Source organism: Xyrauchen texanus, chromosome 47 (assembly GCF_025860055.1).
Source record: "Xyrauchen texanus isolate HMW12.3.18 chromosome 47, RBS_HiC_50CHRs, whole genome shotgun sequence".
NCBI lineage: Eukaryota > Metazoa > Chordata > Actinopteri > Cypriniformes > Catostomidae > Xyrauchen > Xyrauchen texanus.
The window spans coordinates 2,182,853-2,201,793 of NC_068322.1; the positions used below are offsets into that span (position 1 = coordinate 2,182,853).

The 18,941-nt window shown below is 40.5% G+C and overlaps 2 protein-coding genes across 3 annotated transcripts in view; both read right to left on the minus strand.

Annotated features, from left to right (window-relative positions):
* The window catches only part of LOC127639118 (potassium voltage-gated channel subfamily C member 2-like), a 66,837-nt gene extending 61,958 nt beyond the window's left edge, over positions 1–4,879 (minus strand). For both annotated transcript variants that reach the window (XM_052120977.1, XM_052120978.1), the window contains exon 1: positions 4,102–4,879. In XM_052120977.1, coding sequence (XP_051976937.1) covers positions 4,102–4,659 — 558 coding nt within the window. In that variant the 5' untranslated portion in view covers positions 4,660–4,879. The remainder of the gene's footprint in view (positions 1–4,101) is intronic.
* A 6,687-nt stretch (positions 4,880–11,566) lies between these two features.
* On the minus strand, positions 11,567–18,678 carry LOC127639160 (uncharacterized). Its single transcript, XM_052121038.1, has 6 exons — positions 18,461–18,678; positions 16,390–16,622; positions 16,159–16,231; positions 15,983–16,073; positions 15,619–15,728; positions 11,567–12,676 (listed from the first exon to the last, which is right to left on the minus strand). The coding sequence occupies exons 1-6, from the start codon at positions 18,585–18,587 to the stop codon at positions 12,354–12,356; spliced, it is 957 nt and encodes a 318-aa protein (XP_051976998.1). The 5' UTR covers positions 18,588–18,678; the 3' UTR covers positions 11,567–12,353.
* Between the last annotated feature and the right edge of the window lie 263 nt (positions 18,679–18,941).

The window sequence follows — 18,941 nt, forward strand, 5'->3', positions numbered from 1 at the left end:
GAAAAGTACTCCCTCTCTCTGCTTCTCAAAGTCTTTCTTGTACCTGTTACTGCAGGAAAGGTACAAGACTGACCCCTTTATAGCCTCCTATGAGGATGAGCGCAACAACCAAGAAAAAAAGAGAGATCTAATGCTCTATTTTTACTCCCTTTTTGTAGTGTTAATGTACGAGGACGCGCAAGAACAGTTGACAACTGACAATGAGAACACAAACCCGCGGGCGAGCAGATATTTAAAGATAAAAGCGCCGGGAAAAGTTTGGATACTTAAAATAGAAATGAAAGCATATCAGAACACTTCTGTCAGTCTGACAGAAAAACACCAATGAAAGTCCATCATGTGTCCACATTATCAGTGTTTTTACAGACCCTGGCATGACTGTCAGGGTTTAAGCATGGTGATACACGCCATAAAACACCAAAAATAAAGTTCGATTGGCCATTTAATGAGAGTTACGTTGTGTGTGTGTGTGTGTGTGTGTAATTGGGCCGGTGGTCTGAATGGCTTCATTAAGCTGGTGTTACTCGTTTGAAGCTGTGGTTCGGCTCAATGGAGGAGTTGAAAGCAGCGTGTTGAGACAGCAGGAAACACATCATCACAGCACAAGACAGTCCTGCATTTCACACCGACAAAATGAGCACACTAATAATAATAATAACAACTAGTGTGTGTGTTTGTGTGAGATTGCCTGAAGCTGCGTTCACACTGCCAGCTACTTTGTTGCTACATGTCGCCAGTGGCGAGCAGTTAGGTCACTAGTGGTGTGTATTAGAGTCTAAACAGCACTGTTTCTTTATAATTAATATTATTATTAAAATATTAGGATCACGTGAGCTCTCCCATCTTCTCTCGTATTGGCTCCAGACAGTCGCTCTTCATTTGCATCAAGTCAAACGTTTCTCAACTTTGTTGCGTCGCTGGACACGCCCACATCCGGTCTCCGACGGTCGCCGTCACTCGTGTTGCTGGATGTTGCCAGCTCTCGTTTAAAATGCATGAGATGAGGTCGTTTTGACGCTGCATGTCGCTGGCAGTGTGAACGCAGCTTTATTCTTGCCCAAATAGCTTCAATGTTGTAAGCAACTTTTTGAAAGGTACTGAGTAACTACATTTGTCAAAGTGCATCTCCTTCTAATTATGGGTAACTTGCCCCTCATATAATGCACCGTTTCAATGCAGCATCCCCAACTCTGGACAGGACACCTTCTGTCTCGAATTATTCCTGGTTTAACATGACACCCTGCGTTCTGTTCAATTCCTGAACCAGATGGAATGAACACAACCGAGCGAGCGAGCAAACACACACACACACACACACACACACTCTCTCTCTCTCTCTCTCTCTCAACAAGCTCCCCTCTCTCTCTCTCTCTCTCTCTCTCTCTCTCTCTCTCTCTGACAGAGCTGCAAATACAGTCTCGCACTAAATGTCACACTGCGCCAAGAAATGGTACACATTAATAAAGATGTTAAAGTTAAACTAAAACATGTGTTGTGCTTATGTGCATGCTTTCAACTTTATTTTTGGCTGACATCACCTAGTCTAAAGTTACACTACTGAATTGTCTATTTTTGTTGTTGTTGTTATTATTATTACAGTGAACATTATATTAAACTTTAATGTTGTATATTACTATTACTGCTATTTTATAAAATTAAAAAGCCACTCATTGCTGTGATTTTACCATGGTTACGGGTGTGTTATTGTGCAAGAACACTGCTTAAAGGGACAGTTCACTCACAAATGAAAATCGTGTCATCATTTACTCACCCTCATGCCATCCCATATGTGTATGACTTTCTTTCTGCAGCTGAACACAAAAAAAGATTTTGAAAGGAATATCTCAGCTATGTAGGTACAAACAATGCAAGTGAATGGTGACCAAAACTTTTAAGCTCCAAAAAGCACATAAAGGCAGCATACAACTAATCCATACGACTCCAGTGGTTTATTCCATGTCTTCAGAAGTGATATGATAGGTGGGGTTAAGAAACAGATCAACATTTAAGTCCTTTTTTACTGTAAAATATCCTCACTGTCCAGTTGGTGGCATATGCACGAACAATGCGAATCGCTACAAACACAAGAATGTGAAAGTGAAATTGGAGATTTATAGTAAAAAGGACTTAAATATTGATCTGACACACCAATCATATTGCTTCTAAAGACATGGATTTAACCCCTGGAGTCGTATGGATTACTTTTATGCTGCCTTTATGTGCTTTTTGGAGCTTCAAAGTTTTGTCCACCATTCACTTGCATTGTGAGAGAATTTTCATTTTTGTGTGAACTCCTTTAATGGTGATAAAACCACTGTAACACGTAGCCACTTGTGGCTTATTGCTTTGTGACCCTTCTGCTCACGAATGTTAATGTATCGTACAACACAGATACTAACAATTCATGAAAACTCCTACTGACTGAACACACACTCAACCCAGCGAGATAATCAGTGCCCATGCATGATCTAACTGACTGACAGTTGAAGCTGAAAGACATCGCCTGCCAACATCACCAACTGGCTCATCTGTGCCCACATAAATACATTCTGTATAACAGTATTGGTGCTCCTAGTGCATGAATCATCCACTCACAAACTCAAACAAGTCACACACACACACACATTCATTTTAAACAGTGCCAGAGGAAATGATCAGATCCACATGGCACACACAGGGGGGTCTGGGGGCAAGTTTTTGCTTGAGTGAATTCCTGAAATCAACTGATGCTCTGAATGAACACGGGTGGCAGATGAGCGATATGGTCACCATGGAAACGGTCTCAGCGCTGCCTCTTCAGACTCGTGCCAGTGTTAACCTCTTAAGAAGCAACAGCACACCCGGCATCAAAACACACGCAAACACACACACAATTACAATTCAGCTCAGCAATGCATGAGCATTTGTATGCTTGTCCTCAAGGTCACACTCACAGTTTCTCCTCGATAAATATGGAGAAAGCAGACAAAGCCTGCGATTAGATGCCTAGAGCAACCATTAATAATCGATTAGATAAACGGTCCTGACGAGCAACTCGTCTCCTCGTCCGGTCCATCTCTGTAGGTGAAGATTAATCAGGTTCTTATCCAACTCTGGACCGTTTCCACTGTCTGCACACTGACACAAACACCCTTGAAATAACTCACTGGGTCAGCCCTTATAGCCTACAAATGTACCCAAATCATCATCGGCTCCACGTTAAATACTGAAATGAGGGTCACTTTCAGTTACTACAGACACAGTCTCATCCAGCACCCTGAAATATCATCACACACATTTTATTTTTAATTAAGAGAAGTGGGGGAAATAAGTGCAACTAGATGAGGTTTAGACAAGAGCTGAATGTCTTGGGGGCATGTTGGTTACACCACATGACTTTGATTTGGTGCAGAAGTGTTTCAAACATTAATCATATTAAAAAATGAGACTTTGACTTTTTTTCTGTCTCTGGAAGGTTACACAATGCACATGACATTTTTTGGAATTTACGCCCCTGGAAAAATGTATAGCTTGAATGCATTAAGTCATGTTTGGATCGATGCATCTGCCAAATGGAGAAATATAAATCTCACCACAATGCAACTGAAATAATTCATATTTTTCTATTTCACTGATTTTACCAACCGATCATTTACTGAGGACACTTTCCAACTAGTAAACAAACTTCCATAATGTTTTTGAGTTGGTGTGACAGAAGTGTGGGAGTCTTAATTGGAGACGTCCAATGTACTGGAGACGATATTAACACGCTCTAGTCTCTATCCTGATCATAAATCTATAGCACCACTTTCCAATATTACGCACGTTTAGATCATTTTCTCACATTATCTATTACGACAAACTGAATTAAGACCGTTAGACGGTTTTAGACGGTCTGTAAATGGTCTATCCTGACCCGTCTCCAAAACATATCCGACCATTACGCGCGCGTTTAGATATATGCACAACCATGCACAAACACTTAAACACAAAACGGACTCGTCTTTACGCATGCACGAGTTTTGGTGTTCTTGTTATGTTATTTAAGCACTGGAAAGTCCGCGCAAACGCGTCAAGGAGGCGCGCGTAACCGTTTGGCCACTCCGCGTGCTGCGCTCTTACCCGCGCTGCTCTGGATGAGTACGGGTCCTCGAACAGGTTCCAGATCACCGGCTGCCACTTTCTCCACCTGTTGACGGTGCCGTCGGCGGACACCACGTCCTCGATGCCCAGCCGCTTCCCGATCTCGTCCTCCTCGTCGTAGTCCACGTTCATCTCGAACACGTCCAGCGCCTCCTCGGCATCCCGGTGCTGTCGGTAGGTCATCCAGCAGCACGGCTCCACGTCCGTCTCATCGATGCCCCAGAAGGACAGCTCCTCCTCGAACAGCGGGCCGCACACGTCCGCCGGGCAGTGCAGCTTCCCGGTGCGATAGTAGTTGAGCACGTAGGCGAAGACGCCCGGGTGCCGGTCGAAGAAGTACTCGTTGTTGCGCGCGTTGTACTCGATGAAGCCCGGCACTTGTTGCAGCTGCTCCAGAACCGACTCGAGGTCCGGCGACTCCGAGGCGAGCAGGGCAAGACGCGTGCCCGGCAGTGTCTTCAATGTGGTCCGGTAGGTTTCGTGCCTCGTGCCCCCGACGTTGAGGATTATCCTCTCGTGCTCGTCGAACTTGCCCATCGCTCAGGGTGAGACATGACGCGTGGGGAGTAATGTTACTCGAGTGTGCCCTGGCGATGCTGCTGGAGGTCTCCAAGAGTTCCACAAGAGGCTCATTGAACCTTCAGTTTATTTCCGAGGCGTGGAGAGATCCGTCTCCGACGCGCGACTCTGCGCGCGGACAGGTGGAGAGAAACGCGGCATCATCGATCCATCATTATCATCATCACCTGCAGCTCGAGAGAGCAACAAGCTCCCTCTCTCTCTCTCTCTCTCTCTCTCTCTCTCTCTCTCTCTAAGACACGCCCTTTCTCTTCAGTGAAATTTAAATATGATGTCATTTGATTGTTGTTACGTCTGTTTCTCAACAGGTCACATTTTACACAACTCACAGCTTCAGATTTAAACATTTATTTTGACTACAGATGTATTTATTTAAATGAATGAATGGAGTAAAATGTATTTCATTAAGTACTAATAATAATAATAATAATAATAATAATAATAATAATAATAATAATACAATTGTATTTGATTAATTATTAAAAAATATGTATTACTGTATTTATTATGTATAAATAAATTATTAATATTTATTTTTTAATACTCACATTTTGGCTTTTTAAAAATGAACAAATAAATGTATTTAATAAATAAATAAGATATATTATTTCATATATTGTTTTTGTTACATATGTACTGTTAAATTGTATAACTGTACTATTTACTAGTATTTATAGTACATTGATTTGTTGAACACGTGCTAAAACTGGTACTGTCACTTTAAAAAAACAACTGCATTTCTGCCTTTAAATGAGCGCATGTTAACTAGAGAGGACTTGATTGGCTTTACCTCATCTGTGCGATGCATGATTAGAGTTAAATGTTTTTTGTAGTTGTTATTGATCAACAGCTGACTGTAAAGAACAGAATGGGTATTTAAAGAGACAGTATTCCATGATAAATGGGTTGCGTGGATCTTGTCTTTGGACACATTACACGGAACAGCTTTTACTCTCAACGCACTGTGAAAGGATCTCGCTGCTGAACACTTCACTACTAAACTACACAATTACTGGTGAGTGAAATGTGAAAAGTGAAACATTTACCAGCCAGTTGCCAAATATATTCACTTTAGTCGCATAGCGTGAAATTTGGTTGCAAATGTGAGTGATTACATCAAATGAAGATTGCAATTAATTGAAAAAACTATATTTTTCTCCACACCTATATATGAATTGACAATGAAATATTTTATTATGGACTAAAAAATTGTATTCATTTTGATTCGTTTTGAGCAGAAACCGTATTTTTCCGTTCCGGTTCCGTTCCGTGTTCCGCAACCTCCTTTTTTTCAAATGGCAGCTGGTTAGAACAAATAAAGAACGATTAATAATGTGCTTTTTAAATTAACAGTACAGTTTCCTGACTTCACAAGAGAAACAAGGTTCTTCATTTGGAAACTCAAGCTCAGTTAGGGACTTGTCTAAACCAAAATAAGCCAAAATTAGCGAGGAAATGTTTTCCCATGTGGGAGAATTTTTAGGACAGAAATCATAACAAGCATAGTCTACGGTAGTCTATATAAAGTAACATCTTTTCAATAAATCTATTCTTAATATTAAATATATCCCCCAAAATATTTCAAATATTCAGTTAGCCACCTAAAACCAATTAATAGCCTAGATCTTTCCCTCTCTCCTGCATGCATGCACACACCGCGGGGTGTTTAAACTAGCGGTTTCCTTCAAAATAAAAGCGCAGGCTAATGTTCTACTAAAGAGAGAAGCCTAATTTGTTCAAGCAACAGGAAGTGGAGTTATTACGAAAATGTACTGTACCTCTTATTAGCATATAGCACTTTTCAGAATAGGCTTTTGTTGTTTTTAAATACTTCTGCAATTATGAATAATATAAATTATCACACAGGTAATCAACATGTTCCAGTACTCTGACATCGACCCCATTTTTACTCTATTGACTTTTAGGTTTAGTGTTGGGGTTTGAGGTTCAGGCAGTATTTCCCTACCTTTTATCCCATGTCACACCACCATCCCACATAACCATCATCGACAGTTTTCCTTTTCAAGAACGTTTCTGTGTTTTCTGTCTGTCTTAGTAGTGTGTTGTAACACAGTTTAAGGATGGGCAAGGAGGAGGCGAGAACCGGCTTGTCAACATAAATCATAATTTAATGAGAAACTTAAAACAAGGACATAAACACACACACACACGACAGACATGCCCGTAATTCTCTCTCTCTCGAACCATCGTCACCGGCCGCCTTTATCCCTCGCGCGCCTCATCAGGCTGATTGGGGACCGGGCGCGCGATATTCCGACCCGCCCCCCTCCGCTCCACACTCCTCCCGGCGTTATCTCAGGCCGGGGTGCCACCGGCATGACGTACACCCCCCCATCCCTGGGGCGGGGTGTATCTTGTATCTTGCCCTGGGAGGAGACAGGAGGGGAAGAAAACAACAAAAAAAAAATAGGCGAGGGAAAAGGCCAACACGGTGCTAAAGAGAGAGAGAGAGAGAGGAGAGAGAGACCCCTCCGCGTCTCTGGGGACGGCAGGGCAGCGGCTCCCTCGCTCCAGGCGGTCGGGGGATCCAGTCCCCACTTGCCCCGCGGACGATGGCCGGTCCCCCGCATCCGGGCGGTCGGGCTACTCCGTCACCCGGCAGATGGCAGCGGTGCTCCCCAGGGTGGACGGCAGTGTCGAGGACTCCGCGACGGGCATCCCTCCTCCTTCCCGAGTTTCGGCACCAATGTAACACAGTTAAAGTATGGGCAAGGAGGAGGCGGGAACCGGCTTGTCAACATAAATCCTAATTTAATGAGGGCATCAGGCGATATTCCGACCTGGCCCCGCCCCCCTCCGCTCCACATGTGTTTACTTGTAATGTTTGAAATTCGGCTATGTAAAAAACACATCACATAGGTACGCTGTATAATAACGTCACAGTTAGCAAGAGCGCTAACCGGGTAATGAAAAAAACAACAAAAGTGCGTCTTTTCTGATTTGTAGATTTATTCTTGCAGTGTGACACAGCAAATCATTTTTTACCATTTAAACAAAAACAACTGGCTTTTGGCGCCACCCAGTGGACATTTCATCCAAAAACTGGAGCGAACACTTCCAGCTCTGGCCACTGGAGGCAGTGCCTCCAATTTCAGTATCAACAGACCGATTTAAACAGCAAAACTTAAGAACTGCTGTCACTGAATTCACAGTGTTATCAGTGTGAAATGACAGGACAAGCCTCTTAATGGCTGATCATTTAAATTCAGCATTAAACAACAAACGCAAACCACTTTAGCTTCGTAATGTGACACATTTACGGTGAAACAGAACATTCAGTGAGGAAAAGTGGTTTCTATATGAGAGTCGATTGGAGGGGAGGAGTTTAAGCAAGGGCTCAGTGATGTCATCCAAAAAGAAAAGGCAATTCAGAGGCGGAGCAAATTATTGCATTTCAATGAAAGATTATATAGACAAACTTTTTTATTTTATCGTGAGTAATGTGCGTTGATGAATCATTATTAAGAGCAGCATTGTGCATTAAGCATCGCTGTTTTTACCCTTTTTACATTCTCCAAATACATTCACACTGTGTCACTCTGACAAACCAAACACAATTTACCATAAAGCCGAGCACTCCAGTGCAAAAATAGCCTCTGTGTCACATGCAGTCATACAGCTCTAAATAAAGAGAAAAAACATTTTAGCATGTCTCAAGACATTCTCACATACAAGCATCTTAATCCTATTTGCAAATGTGCAATAAAAATAGTTTGAAGACTGCTGGTTTGCCATTCTGCAATTCATAATTCATAAAGCTACTATGAATCTAGATTTCTCCCTGGATATCTAAGCACATCTTAGCATTCTCTGACATTAGATATGGCTCGGGTCACTCCCTCAGTGTAAATATGTTGATAGGCATGGCGGGGTCTAAGAGGGGTACTGGGGCATTTTTTTAATACATTTTTTATGTTTGAGTTGTCAGACTCATAGGTTATATATGGCAGTGTGCTCAGGGACTGAGCTCTACTGTAAAAGTGAAGGCGAAAATGTGTTTCTATGGTAAAAGATGTGGTCGATGATTTTATTATGGTCGCTTTATACTGTGGCGCCATCTGCTGGTCACATCAGGAACTGCATCCTCCAGACAGACGAAAGCTCTCGTTAATCTTATGAACCTGCACTGCGCATGCGCCGTGCTGTCCCGAGGTAAACACAGTGCGAGTCGCCTACGACCCTTTTAACAGTTATAAACCCATCTGATATGAGACACTTTAAGGCACTGTACTGAAGCGATAGGTTAAACCAGATTAAACAGCCCGTCATATTAAACTACAGTGACGATGTAAACAGGACAAAACCCTTATAGAAATGCCTGACGGTTAATGTTTAAAACATTAACCGTAGTAGTAACTATTGTATTGTGCCAGTAATAGTGTATATATTTATAATAAATGTTAATATTATTAGCTTACAAAAATATTATATATTGTATATAAGGGCAATAAAATTCACTTCTATGGCGGTTGTTTTTACGTGTTTAGGATATTGTTTTTCATTACAAATTCCATATATTTTTTAGTTTTATTTCTATTTTTTACAAATCTAACCATGGCTATTTTTGTTTTTAAAAAACTGTGATTATCATGAACTTACTAATACCATATTAAACTATTGATACTATGCACGAACGATGGTGCATTGCCATAAAGACAAATACAAAGCAGAATTGAACAAAAGCTTTAAAGCGGGACACTCATGAATTAAGGATGAAGTTATGACTTTTTCTCCTTTGCAAATATGATCAATTCTAATGAACTTTAATCGAAAAATGTGAATTAAAGTTATGCTCAGTAACTTTTTGCACGTGTCATCTCGGACTTACAGGGACACCTAGTGGTGTGGATGCAGCATAGTTCAAAATCAACAGTTTTCAGTTACAGACGCTCATGTAGAAATTCACTGTTCACAATCAGCCATGATTAATTTAATCCAAGAGTGTACGTGTCCAATAAAAAGACGGTTACTGATTTAAAAAAGTAGTATTCAGCTGGTCATGTGATTCTAAAATGGCTGCCCCCATGAGGGCGCCCCTGCCCCATGTAGAATAAAACAGCTTTTATAAAAGTCCTCATCTCATGTGAGTGAACATGATTTAATTTATATGTTTCAAAATTATAATTCATTTCTTTAGGAGTAAAATTAAGAGTTTGGCAAAAGGAAAGCAATTGATTGTTTTGGATAATATTAATATGCAACAGAGTTGGTATAGCCCTAGATAAATTAGTTAATTCACTTTTGCACATTTTTGCTGCCCAACTCAAAATCAATGCTTTATTGTCAATTGTGCATTTCTATGTGACAAAAATGCTCTATTAATATTATTAACTGGGGTCATACGACTCCAGTGGTTTAATCCATGCCTTCAGAAGTGATATGATAGGTGTGGATGAGAAACAGATCAATATTGAAGTCCTTTTTTTCCTTTAAATGTCCATTTTAACTTGCACATTCCTTTTCTTCTTTAGTTTTTTATCCATTGGCATTGCATTGTTAATGCATATCGCCACCTACTGGTCAGGGCTGGTCAAAGGTGAAGATTTCTAGTAAAAAAAAGGACTTAAATATTGATCTGTTTCTCATAGACACCTACCATATCACTTCTGAAGACATGGATTAAACCACTGGAGTCTTATGGATTACTTTTGTGCTGCCTTTGTGATTTTTGCAGATTCAAAGTTCTGGTCACCATTCACTTGCATTGTATGGACCTACATAGCTGAGAGATTCTTCTGAAAATCTGTATTTGTGTTCAGCTGAAGAAAGAGAGTCACACACATCTGGGATGGCATGAGGGTGAGTAAATGATGAGCGAAATTTAATTTTTGGGTGATCTGTCCCTTTAAGAGTGTTCATCTGGAAAGCATCATATTCTACCCAGATAACACACGCACATCACCTACGTCTATATGATGTGTGTTTACATCTGGAAGATGTATTCTTTAGGTTTGTTTCCTCATCGCCAACATGTCTATAAGACATACTGTACGTCAATAAGCATGTCTCGGATGTCAAGAATACATTCAGCAGACGTGAGACGTTTATGATTTGTAGCTCAAATCATTTTAAGACGTTTAGCAGATGTTAATTAGATGCTTTCCAGATGAAAATATCTAAAACAGACATCTCGGAGTGGTACATGTGCTAAACATCTAAAAAAGATCAGATTTATATTCTACATCATAAACGTTTCAATGACATCGTCTTTTAGACGTATTGCAGATGAGCAAACTCCCTTAAGAATGCGTCTTCCAGATGTAAACACACACATCAAATAGACATCTGGGTGATGTACGTGTACTATGAGGGTTACAGTGATAAAGGAGTTACATTTTGGTCTGTTTCTCACCCAAAACCAGTCGTATTGCTTCAGAAGACATGGATTAAACCACTTAAATTATATGGATTTCCTTTATGCTGGGGGAAACAGATCCAGAGGGGGAAACACAACACCAGAACTATACGTTTAAAACCATTCCCCGTGGCACACATACACTGCGGGCGGCTGTTGCTAGGTGGTAGATCAGGTCGGTCATTAATCGTAGGGTTGGTGGTTCGATTCCCGGCCCACTACTCCACACGCCGGATTGTCCTTGGGCAAGACACTGAACCCCAAGTTGCTCCCAATGGCAGGCTAGCACCTTACATGGCAGCTCCGCCTCTATCATTGGTGTTTGAATGCGTGTGTGTGAATGAGATGCAGTGTAAAGCGCTTTGAATACTGCTAACCTTAAACAGGCGCTATATAAGTGCAGACCATTTACATCTATTGAAGACTAATATAGAGTTAGTCCAAAAGCCAGGAGAACACATATTTAATATTTAGTTTATTTAAGGCTCTGAAGTTCTTCATAATAAATATTCATCTATTGGTTTACACGGTGCATCACATACAAGGCAAACATAATGAGCACAGGAAGTGCACAGTGTATTATCACATGCTAATAATATACAGTGACCTGCAGATTCAAAATAAAGGTCTAAAGCGTCACATGATTCAGAAGACATGCAAAAGAATCCTCGAAATGTTTCTAGACCAATGGGATTGTTTTAAAAATGATGACCTCATCATACGAAAACAGCTTTGAACAAGGAAATAGTGTGTGAATAATGTAGCCGTCTCTTACGTATACAGTATTTCTGAAAGTCTTGATTTAGGAATCAACCCTGATTAGGAACAAAACATTTCATATCGAAGTAAACTCTGATTGTAAAAACTACGATTCAAGTTCAAATCACATCGGAAAACCAATTATAAAGATATGCATCTTAAAACAGGCAATCTGTAACTAACATATCCAACCTAAAAAATAAAGAGATGCAACATTTATTCATAAAATAAGAGGCTTTTGAAAAGCTGACACAGGCAGCAAAGACGTGCATTAACATTTTCTAATTTCTGTTCATGCATGCATGATTTAACTTCAAAATGCGCTTCAAGATTTCAATCTGAAAGCTGTAACCAAGTCAAACCGAGTCAATTATGACTTTTAACTACATACGACCACATATGTAGATGCTAAACATTTAATGCACATAACCAATGGATAGTGTTGACCGTTTCATCACACAAGGTATTAAATAAATACATATATGTATAAAAAAACTACATCTGATTCTCGTCACAGTTACTCGGGCCTGTTGCGTCTTCGCAAGCCATTCGCCAGATCGTCTGGAACGTTCTGTGCCATGGTGACGTCCTCACTGATGCCACCCGTGTCCTCGAGCGAAGGCATACTAGAGTCACCCTCATTATCAACCTCTTCCTCTTCATGCTCATCTTCCTCGCCGTCCTCCTGTGCCTCTTCTACCTCAGAGTCAGACCGGAGAGGTTTGTGATCATGTGACCGCGTTTCAGTATCCGTTTGTGATATTAGCGGCGTTTCTGGAAGCGTTTCCACAGCATCCAAAGACTCGATAAGTTTGTCGAGATTGCGCTCACATGCTGGCTCTAAAAGACACAACCAAATGAGGATATAACTCAACAATACCAATTCAAGAGCTCAACACATGCATATGCATACCTCAAGGCGCCAACATGCACATATCACACGTTTCTGCACAACTCATATATCATGAAGTATCACATTTTCCATATAGTTTGAGATAGTATAGCTTGACACACTTTAACCAGGATTTCTGACATTTTCTGATGTTTCGAACCAAAACGTTAACAATGACCGCCACTTATATGTCAACGCTTTATTTCAATTTGTCAAAATTTCGTTCTTAAGGTTAGAGAGATTGAAAACAGTCCAACAAAACTCAATTCTGACTCTATTCTCCACTTATAACATCTTATAAGTGGAGCTCATTAAAAACAATTATAAAATAAACTGCATTATATGACAGTTTTAGTCACGATCTTCACTCCTGAGTGAATTGGATTGTCCTCTCATCTCCTGACCAGCAGTGTGACATGCGTGATTTTGGGGGATTCAGAGCTACTTTGTTTATCCCACTATAATTTGCTTATGGCACATTTCATTCAAAGATCTGCCACATGTTTTACCGATCGGGGTCAGTTGCACCAGCTGTGAATAAGTACGAATTTAGCTTACAAATGAAAAAGGAGTACACTGCACCACTAAACTTGGTTAACATGTAAAGCCAAGTATAAACAGAATATTTATGGATGCATCATAAAAATGGCATTGACACATGACACACTTTTTGTTCACTGACCTCATGATTTGCATGACAAACTTGCCAGACAAAAGTGATGATTGTTTATTATATTTTATGACTAATTAATATATTCTCATTGTCCTATGTACTCAGTGAAAATGTTCATTATTATTATATACATAGATATGTATGTATATACACTGGCTAGGCCAAAAGTTTGGAATAATGTACAGATTTTGCTGTTTCGGAAGATAATTGGTACTTTAATTCAGTGGCTGTGGCTCAGGTGGTAGAGCGGGTCGGCTGCCAATCGCAGAGTTGGTGGTTCGAGTCCCGTCCCACAGAATTCCACATGCCGAAGTGTCCTTGGGCAAGACACTGAACCCCAAGTTGCTCCCAATGGCAGACTAGAACCTTGCATGGCAGCTCTGCCGCCGTTGGTGTGTGAATGGTTGAATGAGTCACAGTGTAAAGCGCTTTGGTTACCTCTAAGGTTAAAAAAGCACTATATAAGTGCAGACCATTTACCATTTAATTCACCAAAGTGGCATTCAGCTGATCACAAAGTACAGTCAGGACATTACTGATGTAAAAAACAGCACCATCACTATTTGAAAAAAAGTCATTTTTGATCAAATCTAACAGCAGCCATCAGTCCTACACCTTATCCTTGAGTAACCATGCTAAATTGCTAATTTGGGACTAGAAAATCACTTGCTATTATATCAAACACAATTGAAAGCTTTCTAGTTCGTTAAATGAAGCTTAACATTGTCTTTGTGTTTGTTTTTGAGTTACCACAGTATGTTATAGACTGGCATGTCTTAAGGTCAATATTAGGCTTTCTCTAGAAACTCATCAGTCAATCATTGTTTTGAGGAATGAAGGATATACAATGCTTGAAATTGCCAATTTTAGCAGGAAAAAGCGTAAGGAGCGACTTTGACAAGGGCCAAATTGTGGTGGCTAGACAACTGGGTCAGAGCATCTCCAAAATGGCAGGTCTTGTTGGGTGTTCCTGGTATTCAGTGGTTAGTACCTACCAAAACTGGTGCAAGGATGGACAACCGGTGAACTGGCGACAGGGTCATGGCTCAAGGCTCATTGATCCGCATGGGGAGCGAAGGCTAGCCCGTCTGGTCCGATCCCACAAAAGAGATACTGTAGCACACATTGCTGAAAGACTTAATGCTGGCCATGATAGAAAGGTGTCAGATCACACAATGCATCGCAGCTTGCTGCATATGGGGCTGCGTAGCCGCAGACCGGTCAGAGTGCCAATGATGACCCATCCACAGCCGAAAGCACCTACAATAGGCACTTGAGCATAAGAACTGGACCATGGAGCAATGGAAGAAGGTGGCCTCTTTTAGATCATGTGGACGGACGGTGCATGTGCTTTGTTTACCTGGGGAAGAGATGGCAGCAAGATGCACTATGGGAAGATGGTAGGCTAGCAGAGGCACTGTGATGTCCTGGGCAATGTTCTGCTGGGAAATCTTGGGTCCTGGCATTCATGTGGATGTTACTTTGACAGGTATCACCTACCTAAATATTGTTGCAGATCACGTACACCCCTCCATGGCAACGGTATTCCCTGATGGCAGTTGCCTCTTTCAGCAGGATTTCAGCAAATTCCCCAGATCTCAATCCAACTGAGCATCTATGGGATGTGCTCGACCAAGTCTTATCCATGGAGGACCCACCTCGCAACTTACAGGACATAAATTATCTGCTGCTAACGTCTTGGTGCTAATTGCTGTGAATGTACATATATGTATACACATGTATATACAGTATGTATAAATATATACATACATATACACAGTATATACAATTTGGAAATGTACAAATTATGTAATGCAAAAATGTTCAAAACATTGAGAGTAACAAAAATGTAATTTGTTGTTCAAAATTAAATGTTATTTTGTCTGTCTAAATGGAAGCTGGATTTGCAACGCAACTACATGTTATTTTATGCATTTCACATATTTTTTACACCTATGACCTGCTAACCAAGCATTGCGTTAAAAACAAATGATACAACCAAATTAAGTATCGAGTTAGTTACAAACCTACTAATTACTAACCCCCTAGTGTGAAGATCCGAACATCTGGTGCCACCATTCCCAGGTCAGTAGCTTTTTTTTTCTTTTTTTTTCAAAAGCACTGTGTTCTCAGGTGTTAGAAGAACACACAGGTGATGTACTGGGAGGTGTGAGTGTGTTAATGATGCGAGTGTTTACGGGAGCAGATGTGTGTTACCCTCTATCCTGATGTTTGGACACTCCATGCCTCTCTTCTTCATTAGATGCCGGATGCATTGCAGCTGCGACATGATCTCGTTCTTCTGCTCCATGGCAACAGACTTCACACTAGAGCACAATGAGGACATCACATGAGATAAAAAATATGCTCAACACAAAAACAAACCCACAAGCCTGAACCACAATGCTGGTGTGCTAGAGGATGCAAGAAAGTTTCCATTTGAATCACACAAACCCCATGCTGTGTTTTATTTGCATAGCAAAGAATTCATGGTACAAGTGTGTGTTTACCAACTACTATATAGACCCGCCAACTTTAAAATATGTACATTTGCACATCCCAGTTGATAAAAGAGTCTCACCAGTTTGTGAGCGGGTCCAGTTGGGTCAGTATAGAGTTGAGCATCTTCTCGGTCTGTGCTAACCTTTGCTCCAACTCATTCAGCTGATTCTCTATGAAAAATGAAAAAAATAAAATAAAATCAGTTCAAATGAATGGAGCAATGGCGCCTTTAAAATAACACGCATACACACACACCTGTCTCCTCTGATTTTTTCACTCCTTGAGCCGTTTTGGTTCTCTGAGTTTCAGAGTCACTCGTAGACTTTATCTGTGAACACACAAAGGGGTTTCTACAATGCACAAAAATAATTATGGTTTTCAAAATAGACTTAATTTTCTTTAAGCCAGATATACCCCCCTTTTAATTTTGGAGTGAAACATGAGTACAACTCAAGTACAATTGCGTGTTAGGACATATGTCAGTACCTTCATAAACCTATAAGCAGCGAAGAGACCGACACCGATGGCATAGATGGGCATGAGCGTGAAGATGTAGCCCTTGTTGCTGTTGGATTTGAATTTATCACTCTTCAACTCTTGCTCCATCAGTTTCTTCATCTGATGCATGTTATCCACATTCTGCGCTTTGGGTGGTGCACCGTTCGCGTGGGCCTGCTGCTGACTCTTCATACTACCGGGACCAAGACCCGGACCAGGACCTGCAAAACACAAGTCAGACACTCATAATGCTGTAAATGTACTGAAATAATCTGTTAATTTATGTTATGTTGAGTAATAAGCACTGTAAAGACCCCCAGTATATATAGAGAGTAAATAAACACCAGTAAAGACCCCCAGTATATGTAGAGTAAATAGACACCAGTAAAGACCCCCAGTATATATAGAGAGTAAATAAACACAATTAAAGACCCCCAGTATATAGAGAGAGTAAATCAACACCAGTAAAGACCCCCAGTATATATAGAGATTAAATCAACACCAGTAAAGACCCCCAGTATATATATAGATTAAATCAACACCAGTAAAGACCCCCAGTATATAGAGAGAGTAAATAAACACCAGTAAAGACCCCCAGTATATACAGAGAGTAAATAAACACCAGTAAAGACCCCCAGTATATAGAGAGAGTAAATAAACACCAGTAAAGACCCCCAGTATATATAGAGAGTAAATCAACACCAGTAAAGACCCCCAGTATATATAGAGAGTTAAATAAACACCAGTAAAGACCCCCAGTATATATCGAGAGTAAATCAACACGAGTAAAGACCCCCAGTATATATAGAGAGTAAATAAACACCAGTAAAGACCCCCAGTATATATAGAGTAAATAAACACCAGTAAAGACCCCCAGTATATATAGAGAGTAAACAAACACCAGTAAAGACCCCCAGTATATGTAGAGTAAATAGACACCAGTAAAGACCCCCAGTATATATAGAGAGTAAATAAACACAATTAAAGACCCCCAGTATATATAGAGAGTAAATCAACACCAGTAAAGACCCCCAGTATATATAGAGATTAAATCAACACCAGTAAAGACCCCCAGTATATATATAGATTAAATCAACACCAGTAAAGACCCCAGTATATAGAGAGAGTAAATAAACACCAGTAAAGACCCCCAGTATATACAGAGAGTAAATAAACACCAGTAAAGACCCCCAGTATATAGAGAGTAAATAAACACCAGTAAAGACCCCAGTATATATAGAGAGTAAATAAACACCAGTAAAGACCCCCAGTATATATAGAGAGTTAAATAAACACCAGTAAAGACCCCCAGTATATATCGAGAGTAAATCAACACCAGTAAAGACCCCCAGTATATATAGAGAGTAAATAAACACCAGTAAAGACCCCCAGTATATATAGAGAGTAAATAAACACCAGTAAAGACCCCCAGTATATATAGAGAGTTAAATAAACACCAGTAAAGACCCCCAGTATATATAGAGTTAAATAAACACCAGTAAAGACCCCCAGTATATATATAGAGTTAAATAAACACCAGTAAAGACCCCCAGTATATATAGAGTTAAATAAACACCAGTAAAGACCACCAGTATATATAGAGTTAAATCAACACCAGTAAAGACCCCCAGTATATATAGAGAGTTAAATAAACACCAGTAAAGACCCCCAGTATATATAGAGTTAACTAAACACCAGTAAAGACCCCCAGTATATATAGAGAGTTAAATAAACACCAGTAAAGACCCCCAGTATATAGAGAGTAAATCAACACCAGTAAATACCCCAGTATATATAGAGAGTTAAATAAACACCAGTAAAGACCCCCAGTATATATAGAGAGTAAATCAACACCAGTAAAGACCCCCAGTATATAGAGAGATTAAATAAACACTAGTAAAGACCCCCAGTATATAGAGAGATGAAATAAACACTAGTAAAGACCCCCAGTATATAAAGAGAGCAAATAAACAGAGTAAGAAGACAGCAGTGCAGAGCAGTGAGCAGCCCCTAAAGAGGCGCATGATAAGGCGTGTAGGGGGTGAGTCTGTGTCCGCACCTCTCCTGCTGATCCGTGGGTCGAATGACTGACTCTCCCGGCTGCCGAACATGCGTGGAAACAACACGAAAACCAGCAGAACGGCGCTGAACGCCATCACGACCTGGTGCGAGGAGGACAGCACCATCACTCATTCACCATAAATACTGCACACTACACATATGAACAACACTTCCACGCTACTATTGACAAGAGAACTTTTGCGTGTTGATGAAACCGTTCGGCACGAAACAGCGCCATCTGCTGCCATCTACAGGACCGGCGCGTCATTCCACCTTTGCCCAGAGATCATTTAAAGGGCCATTAGAATATCAGATCTTATAATTGTGCATTAGACTTTTTATTTAATCAGACAACTCAAGTTAGGGTGGGAACATCATACTCTAGTACATATCAATGGACCACCGCAGGGAGGTGTGTGTAGTCCACTCTTATTTAATATCATGATTAATGATATCTTTAGTCAGGTAGAAACTAATAG